Source organism: Leucoraja erinacea, chromosome 13, assembly GCF_028641065.1.
Source record: "Leucoraja erinacea ecotype New England chromosome 13, Leri_hhj_1, whole genome shotgun sequence".
NCBI lineage: Eukaryota > Metazoa > Chordata > Chondrichthyes > Rajiformes > Rajidae > Leucoraja > Leucoraja erinaceus.
The window spans coordinates 43,214,708-43,238,185 of record NC_073389.1 but is presented as its reverse complement, the minus strand read 5'-3'; the positions used below and the strand labels follow the sequence as shown (position 1 = coordinate 43,238,185).

The window sequence follows — 23,478 nt, the reverse complement described above, 5'->3', positions numbered from 1 at the left end:
CCCTTTTTTTCCCAGAGTGAGAAACAATTCCAAGAGAAAAAAAATTGGAGCGCAATCAGTATTTCCACTAAGACGGAAATTACTTCAAATTCTGGTTCGGACCCGCTGGATGATTCGGGTGATACCACGATACCAGGCGCCGCTCCGCCGCCGTGGGCCCACGCCCCCCCCCCCCCCCCGCTCCGGCCCACGTCACCTTCCGCCTTCCCCCGCCGGGGGGCCCACGCCACCCCCCCCCCCCCCCACTGGCCCCCACGGCCACCTCCACCCGCCGGGCACACCTTTCCACGCCACGGGCCCACCCCACCCCTGCACCGCGGGGCCCATGACACCCCCCCGCTGGGCCCATGCCTCCCCCCGGGCGCGGGCCCTCCAACGCAGCGTGGGAGGGAGAGAGGGGAGGGAGAGAGAGGGGGGAATGTGAGAGGGGAAGAGGCGGGGAGCGACAGAGGGGGGAGTGAGAGAGAGGGGAAGGGGGGGAGGGGGGAGAGAGAGAGAGGGGGAGGGGGGGAGAAGTGGAGGGAGAGGGACGGGGAAGGAGGACCCGACCCGCCGGGGGACTGACACCCTGTGAGCTGGAGCCGCTAGGTGCGAGCCTGGTCCAACACCTCCAGCCAGGCATCCTGGCCGTCTCCGGACAGAGATGGGACACCCGGGGGGTTCGAGGAAGGCCCAGCGGCGGCTCGGCGGCGCCGGAGAACCACTCCCGACCATGGACCCCGACCCCAATGAGCAGCACGAAGCATAAAGCATTCACTGAAACAAAGGTCTGATAACCAAAGTAAATACACAGCATATCCACACCCGCCAATGTTTATCTGTGGTGACCTATGACCTGGGCATACGCAGTCGGAATACCGAACTCGCTTTTCAAACCAACTATTTTATTGCCATAGACTTGTTTTCTAATTGTGACGGCGCTCCTGTACTCTGGGGGGCGCTGCGGGCGGCACTGCGACGTCGCTCCCGACTTGGGTGGGGGAACGCTCCCGGAATCTAGGGGGCGCTGCAAGTGAACTCCCGGAGTCTGGGGACACTGCGACGGCGCTCCCGGACTCTGGAGGGCGCTGCGACTGAACTCCGGACTCTGGAGGGCGCTGCGACTGAACTCCCGTCCTGTGGAGGGCGCTGCGACTAAGTTCCCGTACTGCACTGTGAGGGGCGCTGTGACGGCGCTCCTGGATTCTGGGGGCTACTCGAGGCTGCGGCGCTGCCCGGTCGCAGGCGCTGACGATGTTCAAGAAAACGCGCAGAAACTTCAGGCGGCGGAATGATTCCGAAGAGGAAGAGCGGGAGGAGCTGCCGAGCCAGGAGCCGACGCATGCAGCTCCGGCAGCCGAGGCCGCGCTCACCAACAACAGCCATGAGAAGAGCCCCGAGCCGCCACTGGCAGCGCCGGGCATCTGCGAGCTGGGCCTCGGCCTACCGCTGCCTCCGAGACCCGCCCTTTGCGCTTCGGGGCTCGGGCCCATCAAACCTCCACCGGGTTTCGATCCCGTCCAACCATTACCGGGTCTGGTTGCCCCCAAACACGCACCCGGCCTGGCTCTTGGCAAAACCCTGCCGCCTTTCGATCCTCCCAAAACCTTCCCGGGCCTCGGCCTCTCCAAAATTGCGCCCGTCCTCGCTGCTGCCAAACTCCTCGGCAAGGACAAGAAAAGAAGCCGAGAAAAAGAGACGCCCCGGGTGGCGTTACTTAGCTTCCAAGATGAAGAAGAAGGTGAGCGGAGCCCACTACAGGGCTGGGGTCAGTTTACAACCCTGCAGGGCACTCGGGGGTTGCAAAGCATATCGAAATATACTGTTACAAACATCTAAAAATAACCATGTCCTGTCGAGGGAGACTAGTAACATGATTCATCACCAAAACCAATTCCGATTTATACCACAGTATTGTATTTTCGTGGTTGTAATTGCTTTTGTTTAAAGTTATAATTTAATTACCACTCCACAAGATGTAACTTATGGGATCGATTTGGGATAGATAGATAGTTCAAATAGTAGCTGGGGAAGACATGACAAGGGTTTGTTTACAAATATTAAATCCTGAAAGATTCAGTGTTATTTTTTTACTTGCTAAAAACACTGAGGCAGCATCTGTTCAGTAAAGCGACTCTGATGTTCATTCAAACACAGATTAGTGGTAAGAGTAGGCCAATTGCCTTGAGTTTACTCTGCCATTTAGTGAGATGTGGCCGATTCTATTTTAAATTCGACTGTTATCGTTCATCCTCGGGTTTACTGAGAACCTACTTTTACTTTTACTTTAAAAATAATCAAGGATCCAACTTGTACAACACTCTGTGGAACAGTTGCAAAAATTTGCAATCCCCTGAGAAAATAAATAATGGCTCATCTGATGTAAATGGGTGAACCCTTATTGTTTAAACAGTGCAGAGACTGGAAACATCAAGCAGGCCAGGTAATGTGTGGAAAGATGATCATAATTAATATTTCAGTGCAGTTTCTCTTTCTACAAATGCTGCCTGACCACCTAAGTGTTTGCAGCATTCACTAGTTTTAGGTTTCCAACACTAGATCCTCTTCGCATTTATGCTGTCAAGCTCCAAATTCTTAATTGTCAAGCTGAATTAAAAGTAATGCCATTTAATATTTCTTGTTCTGAATTCTTTCAAGTGTTCATTTAAAGTTGATGAACAATTGAACATAATGACAGTTAACATTAATTTGTGATAGTCAATTTGCATTTGATAAATACCCCATATGAAGCAATAATATTGATTATAAAGTAAAAGGAATATGTTGCGATTTTGTTTTTAAATTCTTAGATATTCACAGTCTTTTTTGAGGCTTGTTAGAAAAATGGGAACATTGGTATATTTTTACTTGCAACCAATGAGGATAGTAAAGTAAGTGTCTGCTAGATTAGTCTGAATAAGGGTCTTGCCCTGAAATATCACCCTTCCATGTTCTCCAGAGATGCTGCCTGACCTGTTGAGTAACTCTTAACACTTTGTGTCTTTTAGAGAGAAAAAACCCAATACCCTGTTGCAACATTTTGGTCAATGATGTATGAGCGTAGAGGATAAATGTTAAAATGTAATTAGGTCACACAAATAACTGATTTAGTGTTCAAGGTAAAATGATGTGCTCAACATTTGAATGACGGAGCCAGTTTTCTCTTTGCTTTTAATAATGTTCAACTACTCAATGGAGTTATAATTTATTGTTATGTTTCTTGCCATTGCATATTTTACCACAGGTTAGTTTTAAAATATTATTTTAATTTGCACACTTTGCTTTATATTTGGAGATTATTTTGCTTAGCTTATCAAAATTAACTGGAAGCCAATTGCTGTTATAGTGGATTTAAATTAGAAACAAATAGAAATCAAATGGTGAAACACAGTTAATGAAAATCTTTATCAGAATAAAGCAATTTAAATACCATATGTAATTTACTTGTTTTTGCCTTGTAGTTTATTGTAACATGGATATTCAGCATTTTGATAGTGAAAAGAAAAAAGATTGGAAAATAAACCAGACATAATGCAAAAACGCATTCAGAAAATAAATCTGAATGTAGTACAAGAAGTGGTACATAGTGTTCCTTTGCGGAGGTGTGATTTAGGGTTGTGCAGATGGATTCCACAACTTGATGAGGAAAATAGCTCTTCCTGAACCTGGTGGGGTGGGTCCTCGGGCATCTGCACCGCCTGCCCGACAGTAATAGCGAGAAGAGGGCAAGGGATGGTGAGGATCCTTGATGATAGGTGCCTGTTCTTGTAGATGCCTTCAGTGGCGGGGAGGCCTGTAGCTGTGATAGACTGGGCTCAGTCCACCACCCTCTGCAGCCTCTTGTTTTCCTATGTGTTGGAATTGCCATATCAGGCCACGTTGCAACTTGTAACAATATCTTCTACATTTCATGTGTAGAAGTTTGTTGTCGAGTATTCGGTGCCAAATCTCTTTAAATTTATATTAAAATTGAGGCACTGGTGGGCCGCTTTTGTGATATCATTTATGTGCTGAGCCCAGGACAAGTCTTTGGAGATGTTAACACCTAAGAATTTGAAACGCTTAACTCTTTTCACACCTGCCCACCAATTGACACATGGCATCCCAATTATTTGCAGAATATTCATGTTTGATGAGCAGAAGCTAGACATAGCTATGACAAGTACAGCTGGAAATGCTTTCTGCAGAGAAAATTGGGTGATACTAAGCTGGGAAAGTTCGTAGTAATATTATAGTGGCAAGAAGATTGGGGTCTGTCTTTTCAATTACATCCATTTTGATTTTAACATTGTGCTGTTAAATTTCCACAATGTACTATGTGGCAAAAATAATTTGGTTTGTAACAAGCTAATAAAATTAGAGCTATTCATTAATGATTATTGTTTATTATGCAATATTTTGCCCATTTGGAGGTTTTTATTGTTGGTGATATCTCTCCTAATTATTTTTAATAACACTGTGATGAATAAAATAATAATATATTTCTTTATTAATCACATTGGATTGAAAAATAATTTAACATGTGAAATTGTTCACAAAGTTCTCAAATCTTTTTTAATTGGTACTCCTATTTCAAATTTATTTTATTCAGCCCATTACACGTCAAGTTACAGAATATTTTCCATTTTCTATTGCTCTCATTTAAGCCTCCAATTCAGTGATTTCACAACAGTAAATTTTCTTTCTTGACTGCTGCATCAATTTACATGGCATCTCAAGCAGATATTTTCTGTTTCCCATGTGACATGTGCAAGGTAAATTCACCATATGGTGGGGTCATTGCATATTGTTGCATCCTTTTGCAAATCTTGATTGGAATGCTCCTTAAAGATCCACCTTCAAATAAAGGCAGTTGATTTGATAACATCAGTATTTGATTTGCGAAGTCTGCAGAGAAACCCCACTCATGAACATTTGGCTGTCCTCACTGAGAAAATATCCTTGGTGAGCATTAGGACCCATGAGCAGCTTGTCGTTGTACAAAGACAGAGCAATGTTACAAATGAGCAACTTTCCATTCTCCATGAATTTGAATTTGAATTTGATTCCTTTATTGTCATTCAAACCTTTCGATCGGAACGAAATTTCGTTGCCTGCAGTCATACACAATAATAATAAATAACAAAACATACAATAAACACAAATTAACATCCACCACAGTGAGTTCACCAAACACCTCCTCACTGTGATGGAGGCAAATGAATGAAGAGAAGCTCCATGAGTAGATTATTCTGCATAAATAGAGAGGTGCTTTTGAGTGAACAGATAGTAATTTGTTATGGTCGATATGGCCTGCATGAATTCCTCACTTTAACAGCGGGCAGTGATATGTAACCTTACCTTCTTGCCCTTCTATCGTCATTTAGTATCATAATCACAGCCCTATTCAGAGTGCAGATTGACGAGATCTTTTCAAATGAAAATGATTTACACTGGAGCTAATGACTGAAATGAGTTATGATGTCATAACAACCAGATTAGTCTGGAAATACTGGTGTACGACTTCGATGTAAAATTGACTCCAGGCTTGCGATTCTTTCATCTGCTTTTTCTGTCTATACTTGCAGTGGTAATGTCAGAGGTGGGGAATTTTGAGAGAAACCAAAAAATGTTTTCCCCCTCCCCAAGCTAGCTACCAACTTTTTCCCCTTCTGCGCCATCAGACCAAAGAAGGATCCTGACCCAAATTGTTGTCTGTCCATTTCCTTTTATTGTCCCGAGCAGCTCTTGCTGTTCCTGTCCAGTGCAGGTACAACCCATCGGTCTTGTATAAGTTCCTCTCACATTAAGTCTGCTAACTTGTTGACAGTAATAGATTTGACTTTATGGTTAAAGCTTGTGGCTGTGTTTAAAGTACATAATGTCATTGTGATTTCATGCGGTTTCGTATCCAGAGAAAGTCACAGGTTGCTTTATGCAGATTTCTTTGCCCCACTGCCTTCATTGGGTTAAGGAAAGAACTCTTTAAAGATTAAACTTTAAATTGGACAACGCTCTCTGTAGAATTTCTGTTTATAAATTGCACAATATCTTTAAGCATTCGGGTATTTGTTTATGTTTCAACAGAAGAGGAGATCTTTAAAGTGAAGAAATCAAATTATAGTAAAAAGATTGTAAATAAACTCAAGAAAGAGTACAAGGACGATTTGGAAAAATCTCTGACAAAAAATGATGGGAATTCTCAGTTTTCAAGTAAGTAATGACATGGAGGTTGACTTTTATATTTCTTTAGCATTGAAACATCACAGATTTTGTGTATATTGATTTCTTTTGCTGCTCTTGAATTATGGAATTTTGCTATAAATTCAATGAAAGTAGTTCTGAGAGAAATACAGGTATAATTTTGAATAACTGCACCAATTTTCTCTCAGCTTGTTTCCTTAGCACCAACCTCAATAAACTTCATCTCATCACTACAGAGTGTTGTCTGTGTCTGCACCATCACATTGAACCTCTGGTCACACAATCTTTATCTTAAAATTATAATTTCTTTTTTGACAGGTGTTGCCTGATACAATATATGATTGTCGCAATTGAAGTTTTCATTAAAACTATCACTATAGAGCTCACATCTTTCCCTCATCCCTAAATCTACAGTTCTTTGATAACTCAGGATAACTCTAATTCTGGCTTATCATCATCAGTTTCAATTGCTTCACTATGGACAGATGTGCCATAGATATTTGGAGCCAATGTTTTGGATATTCCTCTCTAAACCTCTCCATATCTATAACTCCATGGAGTTTAATCCAGTGTGTTATGCTTTTATGATATATGGCAGCATTAACAATGCTCTATAAAGTGTAAGTCGTTGTTAAATGCACTCTCATCAGCAACTCTTCAAATGAGTATGTTATCAGTTTCTCAGTCTGTGACAGGATGGTATTGGAGGGAATTTGCCTTCAACATGATCATGTAAGTGCAAAACCCAGGAACATAGAGATTTTTCATAGTAAAAAATTAGACCTAATCTGTCAAAAAGAAGTGACTGTTGAGATGTTAAGGACTTTATTGCTCCAGTAATGATGCGTATGTTTGGCGAGAGATACAGTTAGATTCAAATTATTTTTATCTGAACATTATGTTTGAAGTCGAACTACTGGTTCTGTTCCTGAACATTGAATGCTTTACACATTATATTCTGACTCATTTTCACATGTCAGCCAAGCAAAATGTGCATATTCATTATAATATTATAAACTATTGCTCAACAATGCCCATAAGATAAATTGTTCTGAAGCATAATTCAACTAGTACCAATTTTGTTTCTGACAGTTTTGTAATATATCAATATTTCTAACAATTAGTTTTGCAGATATTTGCATTAGAAAATGAACGTGTACATGAAAAATTGCATATATACAATGACTTTAATAAAAGATAGATCATAGTGCAATAATAGCATAGGAACACTAAAGTATTGTCATTTTAGATTGGTGCCGATTGTGTTACTAATTTTCAAGTTAATAATATAGAATTAGATGATATGTAATAACTAATTATTTTTGAATTCTTTGAAATTGGCTTTTTTTCTTTTACCACTGAAACGGAAGCAGCTTCCTCCTTCCCTCGCACCTCTCCCACTTTCTCCATTACCGTACCTGTTACATGTTTAACTGCTTAATTTCTTGTAGGTGGCAATAAATAGTTCATGTTGCATTGCCAAGTGTTCAAAGCTTTTAACTTCCTTGTCAGATATCACTGCAGAGAAACCTATTTTGGTCAAGGAACTTACACAAGATGAATGCCAAAGTGAAAAAGGAGAGGAGGAGATGGAAGTCGATAGCGATGAGCAGGATGAGGAAGGCAAAGCAAAAACTGTGGGAGCTTTTGCTAATACTCTCTCCACACTAAATGCGCTTCGACCAGGTACGAAATATATATAAAAATAAAACATTTCTACAGAATTTCACCTTGACATCTAGAATTTAAATTTCATTGCATATAATATATTTTGTTTTCAATTTACTTAAATTTCCCGTCACATGTTCTGTAAAAAAAAATGTTTTTTTTATAGCAAGCTGAATAATATCATTTTTCATTCATGACCTTCATAAATTTGTGTTACCATAAAGCAACACCAAACTCCTTATTTGGAATTAAATTTATTTTCTTATTTGTTTAGGCCGTTAACTGGATTTCAAAGACTTGTATATTTTACTGAATGTTATATTTTTATATTAACTATCTTAGTTCAGTATAAATTAAAATCATCGACTGTATTGGAGCCAAATTCCTATTCCTATTCTTCTATTAAGCTTCTATTTATATTACTGAATTTAAATTATTGTTTTTATCAGAAGCTCTGCTTAGTATGTCTTCCCAGCATGGAAGCACAACCTTATTGTTAACAAACTAACTGATTTCCTATGCATTTATGTGATTAGCTGACTTTGGGGTTTCTTTTAGGAGAAATTCCAGATGCTGCTTTTATTCATGCTGCTCGCAAGAGGAGGCAAATGGCTCGTGAGCTTGGAGATTGCCCAGCTGTAGAAATTGAGACAAGCACAAACCGACTTGTACGTGAGGATGAGAATGATGCCAGTGATGATGATGATGAAAAACGCAGGATAGTTTTCTCGGTAAAAGAGAAGACACAAAGACAAAAGATTGCGGAAGAAATAGGTTGGTACTTGATGATAATAACACAGTGTGATAATTTGGGATTTGGCAGTTAAAGTTAAACATGTAATGTCAACTCTGTTCATTATACTTACACCAAACGTTCTTATTCCTCAGTGAGGGGGATTTGAGATCTGTAAACAGGGTCAATAACTATATAGGACCATTACTAATCATATTGAAGAATCTTTGACCCACTGAGTCTGCATCAGGAAATGTAACAGGAATAGTTAATTCTATAATAATTCATGTGCGGAAAGTAAAACCAAGCAATAGGAAAAATGATTGTATTGCGATGTAGGCTTGATGGGCCGAATGACCTAATTCTGCTTCTAGACATGATAGAATCAAGAGAGGATTAAAAAACTCCAATAGGAATAGGTTTAAGTTTGTTGGAAAAAAAATATTCTTCAGAAAAATAAACTGAGTTCAAAACATCCAGTAAATCTGTAGTGCCAACTTTTGTGTGGATTGTATTGGTTGAAGGTGTCAAACGCTTCGCATTTCCCAGTTATATGCTGCAGCACAGATTACCACTGTGTGGGGGAGTTGCATTCGAGATACCAGCCTGTATCATGATTTTCCATCATGCGAAACTGCGTAATATGCGCTAGCGTCGATATATGCGAGTTGGAAAAAAAAATCTTTCAAGCAAATCCCGTGAGAGCAAATGTTATTCACATCTCAAATTCTTGCAATGATTTGTGAACTCTCTTAGGGAAACTTCTTATGCTAGAATGTTCTTATGCTAGAATGTTGCAATGTTACAGTAGTAATATCACTTAACTGTTTTAATCATTTCAATTCAACATTCATTCAAACAGCAGGAGTTATAATCTAGTGGTCTTCTCTTGTTTCTGTAACAGGAATTGAAGGAAGTGATGATGAAGCACTAGACACAACAGATCAAGATGAAGAATTAAAGATGTGGGAACAGGAGCAAATCAGGAAAGGAATTAGTGTCCCTCAGGTAACCACCTGCAGTATATAGCCTGGGTTGACCAGTACCAGGAAATAATTCAGATTATTTTTAGCTTTCCTAGAGATGGAAACCGGTCCTTTGGTCCACGCTGACCAACAATCACCCGTGCACTAGCACTATTCTACACACTAGGGACAGTTTACAGAAGCCAATAAACCTGTAGGTCTTTGGAGTGGGAGGAAACTGGAGCACCCGGAGAAAACACGCGCGATCACAGGGAGAACGTACAGACAGCACGTATATTCAGAATCTAACCCGGGTCTCTACGCTGTAAGGCAGCAACTCTGCCACTGTGACGTCCATGTTTTGTGTAATTTTCTGAATACTCTTAAAGATTTATTCTAAAATAAACTTTAATGACATTTAAGTCATGTATTTGTCATCGCCAAAATATTGCAGTCATAGATAATTTCTTAAAATATCTGTTCACCTTTAATGGTACACATAATGCATAATTCTTTACATCCATAAACGTAGTATTTTGGCGAATGTTTTTTTCACTCAAGGCATGTATACCTGTTAATGTTTAGTACATATCAAAATATTCTTGGCAAACAAAGGCACGTATGCATGTCTATGGTGTATGTATGAAACGTTTAGGATTAAACAATATTATTTTGCTGCTTTATTTCGATAATAGATACTGAATGATATTTATTCAACTTTGTGTGAATGCACAATAAATATTACTGTATCTTTTCAAATAGGTGCAAAGCAGCCATCCTACTGATCCAACTAACATTTACTACCAGAACAGCTACCAGTCTTTTCCATATGGTTCTTCATACAATCTTCCATACGCGTACAACATCTATGGAGCAACAGAACCCAAATCTATCAAGACAGATAATGCTATTCCTTTCAAACCTTCCATTAATGAGATGCCTCCTGTTACTATTGATTTGGTAAAGAAACGCCTTAAAGACAGGTAGGGCAGATCAGCTCTCTCAAACAGGCTTCTGAGACCTGTGCTGTAGCTTTCTATCCTTCAGGCACAAAGCAGCCTGGTGAAGAAGTGACAGAATTGTGTCGTGGGACATTTACTAAACAGCACACATTCTACATAAGAAGACATCAGCCAGTACTCAATGTCGTCTTGGAACACGACATCGGTTATGACTGTATGACTACAGTCGTTGTGTTTTAAGAATGCAATATCATATTTGCACTTCTGAAACTGTACCCACTAACTTTTAAAGAGTTGGATCTTAGAGATCTGTGCAAGTGTGACATAAGGCAAGATTTAATTGACTGAAAATTTATTACCTCTTTATACTGTAAAGTACAAGTTTATTTGACCAACTATGTTGAATTTGATAGAAAGATTGTTTATTTCAGACTGCAGCTACCTCATTGTTGCTAAATTAAAAGGGTTGCTTAAATTTATCCAATAGCCCCAATAAAAGGGAAAATAGATTTTTTTTTAATGTAGAGGGAATGTTTGAACATCTTACCTCTTTGCAGCTGCAGTCTTACAATAGATGTTGCTAAGTTTGGTGTTAAGAGATTTTATACTAGTAGAGGAGAATGTCAGATGAGGCTAAAATCTGTAAGCAAAGAGAATACAGCTACAGCTACACTCCTAACAGAAAGGTGAAAGAGGGAGACATGAGAAACAACGTGCTGGAACCTTGAGCAAAATAGTGTTGGAGTAACTCGGTGGTTCAGGCAGCAAATGTGGAGGGTACAGGAAAAGGGGGGGGCAGACAATTTAAAAACAACCAAGTGCCAGTGCAATTTAGAATCAATAACAGTATAGTTACGTTTTAGATGTTTTTAACCAAATGAACCCACACAGATTATTTTGAAAATGTTATTTACTGCTGAATGAGCAAAGAATTATAATCCAGAATATGCAGTAATGGCAAGTCCCTCATGCTCACCGCTGACTGGGGAAAGTCCTTACCTTGCATGTTTCTCCTGACAGGAAGTTGCTCCAGGAACCACACCTAATTCTCAGCACTAAAGGGCATGTCCCACTTGGGCGTCATTTGCGCGTCACGCAGGTGGCGAGCAAAGATTTTGTGAATCCCAAAATCCTGGGGCGACCGCGTGTCACTGCCTACGCCACCACGCCTCAACATGCGCCATGCGCACGCCATGCGCGCATTGCGACTCGTGCGTCGTGACGGCGTAAATGATGTCGCGTAAATGACGGCCAAGTGGGACAGGCCCTTATTGTTATCTACTAACAGGTTTGGACACTCGAAGCTGAAAAAAAACTTTAAACCTGATATTCAAGAATGCTGACCAATTATAAAATTATTTAAAGCTTTTTATTCAAAAAAAAGAATACTTAAGCATTGAAATAACTTCAAACAGATAATTACATCTAAATATACTGGTGCTATTAATTTCTAGGGCTCTTACTCCTCTTTGAAATGAATACATAAGAACTTGCACCAACAGAAGGATTCCTCACTGTGGGTGACATTAAATCTCGGCAACTTTTTGCTTCTGCGCTGGACTCTTAACAAATCAAAAAAGAAAGCACAGTCAAGAAAATGATTGCTAATAGTTTTCATTGCCTTGAGGATAATATGAAAATACTGAAATTTGTATCAATCCAGGCATCAGTTTTTTCGAGTTATTAGAAAAAAATAATCTGGACTGTAACTGATTTCACAATTGGCCATTTAAACAAATTATTGCTCTATAATTTCATCCTAGCATTTACTTGAATCATTTTGGCTTCTTGTGATTTGATTATTTCCTTAATCCTCTGCATCTCTTACATCATGCCCAGGAGTACTTTTGGGTCTGTTTCTAATGCTGAATTAAAAACAAACAGGGAAGATTAATTGTACTTAAAAAATACATCAATCTATAATTAGTTCATGTTTTTTAAAGGGGTGATTGAACACAGATTGAGTAACACCGCTGTTTCTGCACTTCCACAAAGCAGTCTCCTCCCAGACTCTGTTCGTGTCTGCACTTGGGCTTGATACCAAATAAAATATAAATCATTGCAGTATTGTCAAATTTTATAAGTGCAATTGTCTATTGGACCTCAAAGCTTTTATAAATGAAGGTAAAAGTTTCCTTTTGTTGAATTTAGATATAGATGCCTTGCTCTCAAATGTTAAAAATTTACAGAAACTAGAACTCCCCAAACACGTACAGAGAATTATGTGAATTACACTTTTGGAATCAGGACAGTTGTATGACAGCTCAGGGTTTACTGGTTATGAATTCACTTTTCCAGCTAGTTTCCAAATCAGGAGCATGTAGATATACTTGTTAATACAAATCTCGGCTAAGTAGCAATAATGGTATGTTATTGTGGAGATGTAATGAAACTTTACTTTTGATTGTGGTAAATACAATATTCCTAATTGTCTTTAAAATCAATGCTTAAAATAACTTTCATGGATTACTGTTGTTGTTAGGTTGGACTCAATGAAAGAAGTGCACAAAACCAATCAGCATCGACTAGATACACTTCATGAAGATCTGGAAAACTCCTCTAAGACAATAGACAGGCTTGAAGGCATCACCGATGATAGTGGGCGGTACAGATTCTTTCAAGAAATGCGAGGGTATGTCCGAGACTTGCTTGAGTGTTTCAACGAAAAGGTAAGTTGAAGTAATTGTTAATGGGCTTCCTGCTTGTAAGTAAAACAAAAGAATGTGCTATGTATTGAGGGTCCTCACCACAGATCCTAATGTACTGATGCAGTAAACTGATGGTTGGCTGTGTTTCCAATCTCTTGATTTGAGTAATTGACTTTCCAGCTGCCATTCACCACTCAACTCAAATAATATGAATACTATGCATTTCAATATAATCATGTTTTAGAAATATAACAAGGTAGGTGTTGATTTTAGTTGATTATTTTAAAGCCAGTGGCAGAATCAATGGAGCACCGAGAGTAATTCCCTGTATTGGGTTAAAAAAAAAACTCATGGAGACATCATTTCACCAATTATTATCCTGAATTTTGTGAAAATGTATGTTCACTTTAGGTGTACAACTATTACACTGTGGTTTAAAAGTAGTCAGTGTTTTCCATTAGCAAAAGTAAGATTTTTGACCAAGAAATAATGTATAATATTAAAATCATCCCTTTATCTGTTATACAAACTTATTTTCTACAGCTTGAGAAAACAGCAGCTGAAGGGCTTCCATATAATAATATGTATCCTATATAATGGTAGAGTATAATGATACAGATCAATAATTGCATGTAGGAGGTTCTTATGTGTGTAACCTAATATTGATGATTAAGTTGATTTGTTTCTCAGCAAATCACTTTTTCTACAACATAAAGGTGTTGATGCTTAGTGAATATGTACATGTATTTGTAGCTTACTTGGGTTGTAACTGTGGTGAAAATGCACTTGGAAACCAATTCTTCTAAAAAAAGGTAATTGTGTTGTAATTGATCCACAGCGGTAGCTTTCGTCAGCCAACTTGGGGAAATAAGTGAATGGCTTGACATTTATTGTGCCAATTTGGTGAGAATAGAAGAGGTGGAAACAACAAGAGAATGAAAGGAATAGGCATCCTCTCTAAAAATAATTACTTTTTTATGGAGTAATTGGAGAATTAAATGGAGAAGCGAGCCAACTACATGTCAATGTTCAATAAAAAGGCTTTATAGGCATAGCCAGCAATGTATTCAGCTTTGTCGAGGTTAGTTTCATTTTCTTGAGAAATATAATTTCTAAGAGTGTGAAACAATAATAACAAATATAATAACAAACATCTTTGTTTCTAGTCATTATTGATTGTCCCATAGCAGCGCGTGTTGTACAGCACCAGATCTTTTAAGACCAACCACAAAAGTTTAAGTTACATATTTTTGTCATTCAGTAGTTCTGTGTTGTCGGGGTGTGTTGCGATTCTCCACATAAAATCTTCGGGGAAACAGAATTGGTTGACAAATTTAACTCTGCTTTTCAGATTTTAAATGTGTTAGGGGAGCATCTTGAGTAGTAGTTCATTCCTACAAAGTTACATATAATATGCAGAATTTGACGTACAGAGAATTTACTGGCACTTTACTAGATTCTAGAAATCTTAATGAACTATGAGTTTTATTATTGTTTTAAGTAATCATTCGCTACTTTTGGATTTAGAATCCGATAGAGATCCACATCATGTGATGGCAAAAATACCTTGGGTGGAAATATTGCTATTTGTCAGTACTGTGGTGAGAACTCTCAATACATTTGTTGGAAGAAATGAACTGTGAAGATGTACAAATGGTATAGCAATCAGAATTTGATGTACCCTGACCCCATTGTTTTTGTCTATCTTTGTTTGCACCTGACATTGCTAAAGGTGTATAAATTCCAGAAAGAATTTAGAGATCAGAATAACAGTAGTTTTAACTTTATACCCTAAACTTTTTAACTTTCTCTATTACTTGTCAAGCATTTGTGTTAATAGTCGTTTAGCACTTTTAGCCTGTTTGCCGATTTTCAAACTGGAAACGTTTAGCTTCATTCATTAAATGAAATTTTAATTTAATTTAGTATCTTTAATTTTGAAGTTTGATTCATTCTTTTGATGTAGTTAACTCTTCATCACTATATTTATGATATAAAATATATTTGAGAACGTATAATGACTTCTTTAGTTAGCAGAATCTCAATGTTTCGTACTCCGGTTTCTCATCTCTCAGCCACGTGTTACTCCAGGAACATCTCTATGCTTATTCACTTTCTTCCTCGGTGTATAGTTCCGTTCTCTATTTCCCATGTTTTGTAACATGTCTTGAATTTCTCTGTAAAGCAAACCTGTCTCATGCAGTAAAATAGTTGGAAAAATGATGCTAGGCAGAAACTAGCAATTTCAAATTGTTGAGTACTAGATTTCATTGTTGAATCTTAGTCATCAAGTCAGGGTTTAAACAGCCATTCACCCATCGTACCCATGCCCGCCATCAAATGTATATCTATTCTTATACCATTTACCAGCAATTGGTCCTTGGCCTTGTACGCATAGGCAACTCAAATTCCCGTCTAAGCACTAAAAATGCTTGTGACAATACCTGCATCCACCACCACTTGGGCAGTGTGCTCCAGGTGCTAACCACCTTTTGGTTGAAAGAGTTATTCATTATATCCCCTCTAAACCTCGTCTCCCTTACCAAACCCTTTAGATACTTTTGTAGTGGTGAAATGGTTTTTACCAGCTTCTCTATTTAAATTCCCCTCTACTTCCTCTGTCCTAAAGAAGACAAGCCCAGTCAATCCATTTTCTCCTCGTAACTGAAATGCTGCATCCCAAGTAACATCTTGGTAAATCCTCTTCAGATCTTTAAATAGAACAAATGATTGGTCTAATCTGGATGGTTTTTTTATTTGCACGTAAAAAAAAAGTTAATTTAGGGATAAGCACTTACCAGCATACATTCCACAACGTATTTTCAATTCAGAGAATGGAATGCACAGTCTAGGCAAAAAAATGGAACCCCAATTTGTCTTGGACCAATGATCCAATGTTTATTTCTCAATAGTGTCATTAAAACAGATTATCTAGTCATGTATGTATGAGCCGTTCAGAGACATTGACTACTGCAGAACAGAATTATTTACTTTGAAGTTGCTGTCAGTAGTACAAAGAATATTTTTTTTATTTAATGGGTTGCAGACTCTAAAGTAGATGTATTGAAATAATGCAGCTGAATGATTCCTTACGATTCGCTGAGATCAATTTCATTTCACTTTCTTTCCGCTGCCACCTCAGTTTAAAAAAACCTAAATGCTTGCCATATTTTACTTCTATCATATTTTAGTGGTGCCCATCTCTTACTGAGATGACATTTCGAACTTGAATATCATTGTCCAGCTATTTTATTTTTTCCATGTAATCTAAGAAATGCCATTTTGAGAAAGCAGAATATCAGCAAAATTAAAGTCAGCTTGACCTGCTGGTGAGATATTGCTTATTAAGAGTGTTATACAGATGCTAAATTGCGAGTAAGGGAAAATGACATTGTTACTGGAGAAAATAAATTAATAAGTTATGTACTTGTTCAAAATGTAGCCATGCATGCTTTAGAGGAAGCTTTAATGGCTAAAACATGATAACTAAATTGAGTCCTTATGAAATAGAGTTGTAGAGCTGTAGACTGTTTTAGAAATGGAACAATACTGATTGAGGCTCACATTTATCATTGGAGAGGGAAGCAAACATGTTAAAGCATTATGAATGAGTTGGCGAGGTAAAAGGCAAGTTGTTGCAAGGTTACAAAATAATTGCAAGTTTAGATTTGATTCAAATGAAAATTATTTTTAAGGTTTCATGTTAGTTCGAGTTCTTCTGGAAGTTTGAATCTATCTATGTAATGGCCCTGACTAATTTGGTGTATTCTACAAGTCAAGTCAGTTTTATTCGTCACGTGCACATAAAGTGCAGTGAAATTAATTTGCCAGCAGCGATACAATAAAAAAAAAGAACGCACAATACACAATAAAAAATTTAATACAAACATCCACCACAGCATTCATCACTGTGATGGAAGGCACAAAGTTTGGTCAGTCCTCCATTTTCCCCTGTGGTCGGTGGGGGACTTAAAACGACTTAAAGACTAATTTTAAGGGATTATGTGAAGCGTTACTTACACTCTTGGCTGACAAGCTGCGAGGCCAATTCTGATGGTGAAATGGCCCCACGGTTTGTAAATGTGTACCATGTATGTATGATAAGCCTTAGCTACTGAATTAAATATTGAACATCCATTCAATTTTGACAACTGATATTATTAGTAACATAATTTCAAAAGTAATTCTTGCCAGAATTCAGAATATCTTAAGAATAAAGCATCTTTGGCTCCAGGAATCTTTCAGGTAATATGTTATGGCAACAACATAAAATAGTGATGATTGATTTTTGAGATATCTAGTATATTAAAAAATGAGATTTTGGGGATATTGAAATTTATGTATGAAATCATTGCCTGGAAAGAAAATATGCCCATGGACGAGGGAAATGCTTAACTCGCTCTCATCTTGTACATTCATGAACAAAACAGTTGGATCCCTGTCACACGGGAGACCTGGTCCCCCAAAGCAACCCATTCCCCCAGCGCAATATTCCACCACTCCCCCATAGCCCCCACGGGAGGCCTGGTCCCCCAACGCAACCCGTTTCCACCATTCACCTGTTCCCCCAACCCAATATTCCACCACTCACCCATAGCCCCCAACTACACAGGTGTGGCTCATTTGCCCTCATCCCCAGCACGCCCTCCCCTCCTCTTCACCCTCCCTCTCATTTCCCCTACCCTCAGTCACTCCCTCCTTCCTTCCTTCCATAACCCCTCTCCCCTCCCTCCCCCTCTCTCCCTCTGCCTGTTTATATAACATTAAACAACAATCACCTCCTCGTCCCCTCACTCCCTCCCTCTCCTTACAACAATGTAACAAATCTCTCTGGACTGGCAGTCCTGTCTTTGTTAAAATTGTAACAGTGGAACACTGCTGCTGGGCAGTTTATGTAAATGAAATCCCATTGAGATGTCAGCTATAACTGCCACTGCAACTTCAAATGATTTTTCTAAAACTGGATTTTGTAAAGTGAAAATGTGAATAACTTACAAAATATACCATCAATCTGAACGAAACTTGATACACCACACCACAGGACAATGGTGAGTAAGGTGGCCCAAATAATTGTGGCGCTATCGTGTACCATTTTGGCATAATTCAGGGCATGACAGACAGACACGCATGCGCACACACACAGACATCCACATAGACATAATTGTTTTTTACAAATACATATCAAGTGTAACCTTTTTTTAAAACCTCTTGGAATTGTTATTTTCAACGTACTCACGGTTTGCAGTGCTGCTACTAAATCATGCTGCTAAATGTACTTAAATTTAAGTATTTCTCCGACAAGATTGAAGCTGATTTATCATACAATATTTCAGTGATACTGTCGTTAAAAAACTCTGTTTATCCCATAGGAGTCTCTATAAATGTAATGCTCCTCTAATCGTGTATTTATGTTTTTAGTCTAAGTGTCTTCTGCAGGGCAGGGAGCCTTTCTTCATAGAACTGTCCGTCCACAGTTATGGCAGTGGGATAGTCCAGTACTTTTTACTTTTAAGACCATATGATATGGGATGAATTTGTCGTGGCCTGCATCTCTCAAGATATTTTATATTATTAGAATTGAAGTCGAATAGGTTTTCAGTGGTCAGGGTGGCAGCCATCTCAATACAGCCACATAGTTTGTGAGACTTTCATTTCCAGTCTGTGTATTTTGAGGACTCTGTGTTTGAAAATTTGAACTGCCATGCTAGAATATCCGAATTTCATGTCTGAATGATCTTGAAACACTGCAATTTGGATAAGTGTAAATTTTCGTAGTTAGACACAAAGTGCTAGAGTCGGTCAGGCAGCATCTATGGAGAACATGGAGGGGTGACATTTTAGATCAGTCTGAAGAAGTGTCCTCACCCAAGACTTCACCTATCCGTTTTCTCCAGAGAGGCTGCCTGCAGAGTTACTCCAGCAAAGTGCGGGTCTTTGTTTCTTCCAGCCTGACCGCCTTTCACCATTAGGTGGAAATCTGATTGGACGAGAGACAGGTCTCCTAATTTTTATACATCACAATTAATTATTTTATAGTGATAAGGAGAGGAGGGATAAAATATTTACAGAGCTTTCAACAATTTTAATTTTTTATACCTAATGAGGGTCTTGTTTTCAGCTTTGAGTATTTGCAGTTTATATTAAAAAAAGGAAATGGCAAAGATCTTCAAATAAATAAATAAAAATGTAATGGGAATTTATAAGACCCCCATCAGTATTTGAAATGGGGGGAAAAAATGTTAAATTATTTGTTAAATTCTTTATTAGATCAAATTATTTATACAGACAACCCTATCACTGCTGTAACTGTTTAAATCATGAAAAAAAAACTTGCGTTGATATAAACTCTTCAATGTGGTCAAGCTTCCCAAGGCAAGTCAAGCTATTAGGCCCATGGAGTCATACAGCATGGATATGGGTCCTTTGCCCAACTTGTTCATGCCAACCAAGATGCCCCATCTCCTATTTGCCCCTGTTGAGCCCATACCCCTCAATCTTTCCTATCCTTGTACCTATAAAAATATATTTTAACAGTTATTGTTGCATCTACCTCAACTACTTCATCTGGCTGCTCGTTCCATGTACACACCACCCTCTGTGTGAAAAAGAGCTATCTCGTGTTCCTTTTTTGCCCTCCTGATTTCTTCCTTAAGAATGTCACTCAATCCCATATATTCTTCCAGTAATACTCTGATGCCAGCTGCTTATTCCTGACCCATGGCTCATTCTTGACTGGGGCCTCAATTTCTCATGTCAACGAGTGCTCCCTACTCTTATTGGTCTTCCCTTTCATTTTAACATGCATAATCCAGCAATTACTGCCCTTGAGGTACTGCGTTTTAACCTTTTGCCTAACTCCTTATATTGACTGCAAGACCTCATCCCCTTTCCTACCTATGTAATTTGTGCCAATGTGCACAGCGACTTCTGGCTGCTCACCCTCCTCCTTGAGAATGTTCTGCAGCTGTTCTGAGGCATCCTGAACCTTGGCACCAGGAAGGCAACATGTTGTCCTAAAAAAAGGGGAGGAATCTTTCTTAACCAGGATCCAGTATAGTCCATAAAGCACATCAGTGATGGCTGAACAGAGCTAAGTACAGGGTTTTGGATCAGCTGCCCTTTATGCTCATCATAAAGCAGTAGAACACAGGAATAGGTCCACGATGTCAGCCGAGTGTCATGCCAAATTGAATGAATCCCTTCTGGCTGCACGTGATCTATAACCCTTTTTTCCCTGCATACTAATGCCTCTGTCAAAAAGCCTCTTAAATCCCCCTTATATCGTATCTGCTTCCATCACCACTCCTGGCAGCACTTTCCAAGGACTACCACTACCCTTGCAAAAATCTGCCCTGCACATCTCCTTTAAACATTTCCCCTTCACTTTAGAGCTATGGCCTCTATATTTGACATTTCCATATTGGGGGGAAAATATTTGATTTTCTGCCCTATCTGCCCTGATTTAATAATCATCTATTGGGTTTCATCCCAGTTCCTGATAGTCCAGAGAAAATAATCCAAGTTTGTCCAACCTCTCCAATAGCTAATACCCTCTAATCTAGGCGGCAACCTGATAAACCTCTCCTGCACCCTCTTCAAAGCCTCCACATCCTTTCCATAATGGGGCAACCAGATTTGCATACAATGCTCCAAATGCAGCCCACTAAAGTTTTTAAAAGTTGCAAAATGACTTTATTATACTCAATGCCCTGATCAATGAAGGTAAGTACACCGTATGCTGCCTTTACCAGTCTATTTACCAGTATTGCTACTATGGCAGAATGAGAGAATTTGGAAGGAGTACTTTGCTGTTTTTAACAATAAGGCGATTGGTCAGGTGCAGTTTAATTCAGATAAATGCAATGTGTTGGATTTTGGTAGGCCAAACTAGGGCAGGACTTGCACAGTAAATTGCGGCCCTGGGGAGTATTGTAAAATAGAGAGACTGGGGCACAGATATATAGTTCCGTGAAAGTAGCGACACAAGTAGTCAGGATGATGAAGAGGTTTTGGCATGCTTGCTTCATTGGTTAGGCTAGTGAGTAGGGGAGTTGAATTGTCATGTTGCAACTGTACAACTAATTGGTGAGACCACATGGATGATTGAGGGCTGGTCTGGGTGCCCAGCAATGGGAACATTATGCTGGAAAGGATGCAGAAAAGATTATTACCAGGAATGGAGGGCTTGAGTTAAACAGAAAGGCTGTAACTTCTTACTCTGGGGCATAGGAGGCTGAGGAATGACCTCCTACAGGTGTATAAGATGAAGAGAGGCTTGGATAAGGTAGAAGGTCACAGTCTTTTCTTCACACAGATGATGGTGGATGTATGGAGTGAGCTGCCAGAGGAAGTTATAGAGTACACTTACAATATTTAAAAGACACTCAAAGGTATATGGAATGGAAATGTTGAGAGGCATATGGGGCGATGGGACTAGCTCAGATAGCCATCCTGGTCACCTTGGACAAGTTGGGCAAAAGACCACCTTCTGTTCTGTCGTACTGTGTGGGTGATTAGAGTAGGAAATAAAATGGGGTGATTGGCAATTTACCAGGGATAAGATTGGGAGCAGGTGCTGGATCTCATGAATGAATCAACACAGGCTCAGGTTTAAATTTAACAAACTTTGTGTAAATTTAATATTTTCTGATAACCAAGTGTACGTGTTTCATTTTGTGATTAAAATGGGAAAATCAAGACTTTTTAAGAAATGGGTTATGTCTCCATTCAATGAAACTGCAACATTTTTCTCTATTTATAATGTGGGAAGTACCTGATACTTTTGCTAAGAGGGAATGGTCAGAATGCTGACCAGGTTTGGTAACGAGAGGGCAGTTTGCATGTACTATTATTTAGTGAGATCAGCAGAACTGTGACCCCAATTTCATTTATCATGCTTTGGGCCAAGTACCTTCAAATCTTTGAATCTTCAAGTCTGAAGAGGGTCCCCACCCAAACCAGCCTTTGTCCATTTTCTCCCGAGATGCTGCCTGACCCGCTGAGTTAGTGCAGCATTTTGTGTTTATCTTTGGTATAAACCAGCATATACAGTTCATTTTTATTACCTTCAAATCTTTGTTTTACAAAGATCTACCAGATTTAACATCAGCAATTCATCTTGAACAGTGCTATTTATTGAAGAATGTTCCAAATTCTCTGAACGTGTGAAAACATTATTTCATGATTATCTCTAATTTTGCACTCTTCTCCCACGTTTACTATCTCAGTCAACAGAAATTATTTTTCTCTCTGCCCTTTAAATTTGTTTTTAGTTTGTTGATCTATTTCCAGTCACAAAAATAAATAGGAATATTTTTTAAATATATAAAATGTTTCCTCATTATGCAGAAAGTCTTCATAGCCAATTCGGTCTGATGTTCTTCTTATTATCAGTTAAAGCATGCATCAGCTTCAGAACTCAATTTTGCAAACAGTGCAGGCCAGATTAACTCACTGCCTGCTGTGCCCACCTGTCTGTTTTTACCTGAACCAAATGGAGAGGCACACACAAAACCTGGCGCTTGGACATAATCTAGATGGGATTTATGTACTTTGTGTAAACTACCATAAACATTCAAAAACATTGAAAATTATAACATTTACTTTTAAAATAATTGAAATAAAATCCATTAGAAGGCTCATAAAATAATAACATCCTACCCCTTCCATACCCTCAGTCACCTAAATACAAATTAAAAAACAAAGTTTTGGATCAGAGTCTGGTTTAATGGCGAGGTATCCCGGACCTGCTAGGCTGGTAACTCCACATTGCTAGTCCGCGTGGAGTCCAGTTGCAAAATATACTGTAGATGCAGTAGGAATCTAGGACTTCATTCATCTGGGACTTCTCCTGCACCTATTTTCTATGTTTCTGTGAAATCTAGGCACACAGCAGAATCGATGGTCATTAACAAAAAAAATGAACTGGCTCTTTTTGCAATGACTAACCTTTGGAGCCAAATTTCCATAATGGCACATGGTTTTGCGCCTGGTCATTGCAAACCATCACAAATACTGTTTAAACGTTCATAAAAAATCATAGATGCAGGAAATGATCGACAATTTCACTCAATTTCTTATGGCTGCTGAAGCTGTAAATACTGTATGAAATTAATATTGAGAAGATTTATTTCATACGTTTTAATCTACTTTCTTACATATTTTCATAGCAGTTTTTTGGGAAAAGATCCATTTAAAAATGATGCAATAAATATTTTCCTCCATTAATATGCAAAATTGTGCTTTTAATTTTTTTGTATTGTTAAAAATCTTACTTACATTTTCCATTTCCATTTGATGAATTATTCTGCAGCAGACCAAGTAGAAATTAACTCAGTAAG

At 38.8% G+C, this 23,478-nt stretch overlaps 1 protein-coding gene across 1 annotated transcript in view; it reads left to right on the top strand.

Moving 5' to 3' along the window:
* The first annotated feature begins 1,153 nt into the window (after positions 1-1,153).
* paxbp1 (PAX3 and PAX7 binding protein 1) overlaps positions 1,154-23,478 on the top strand; it is a 38,464-nt gene continuing 16,139 nt past the window's right edge. The window contains exons 1-7 of the mRNA XM_055645074.1: positions 1,154-1,720; positions 6,046-6,171; positions 7,675-7,848; positions 8,389-8,604; positions 9,468-9,571; positions 10,291-10,511; positions 12,973-13,159. Coding sequence (XP_055501049.1) covers positions 1,234-1,720; positions 6,046-6,171; positions 7,675-7,848; positions 8,389-8,604; positions 9,468-9,571; positions 10,291-10,511; positions 12,973-13,159 — 1,515 coding nt within the window. The 5' untranslated portion in view covers positions 1,154-1,233. The remainder of the gene's footprint in view (positions 1,721-6,045; positions 6,172-7,674; positions 7,849-8,388; positions 8,605-9,467; positions 9,572-10,290; positions 10,512-12,972; positions 13,160-23,478) is intronic.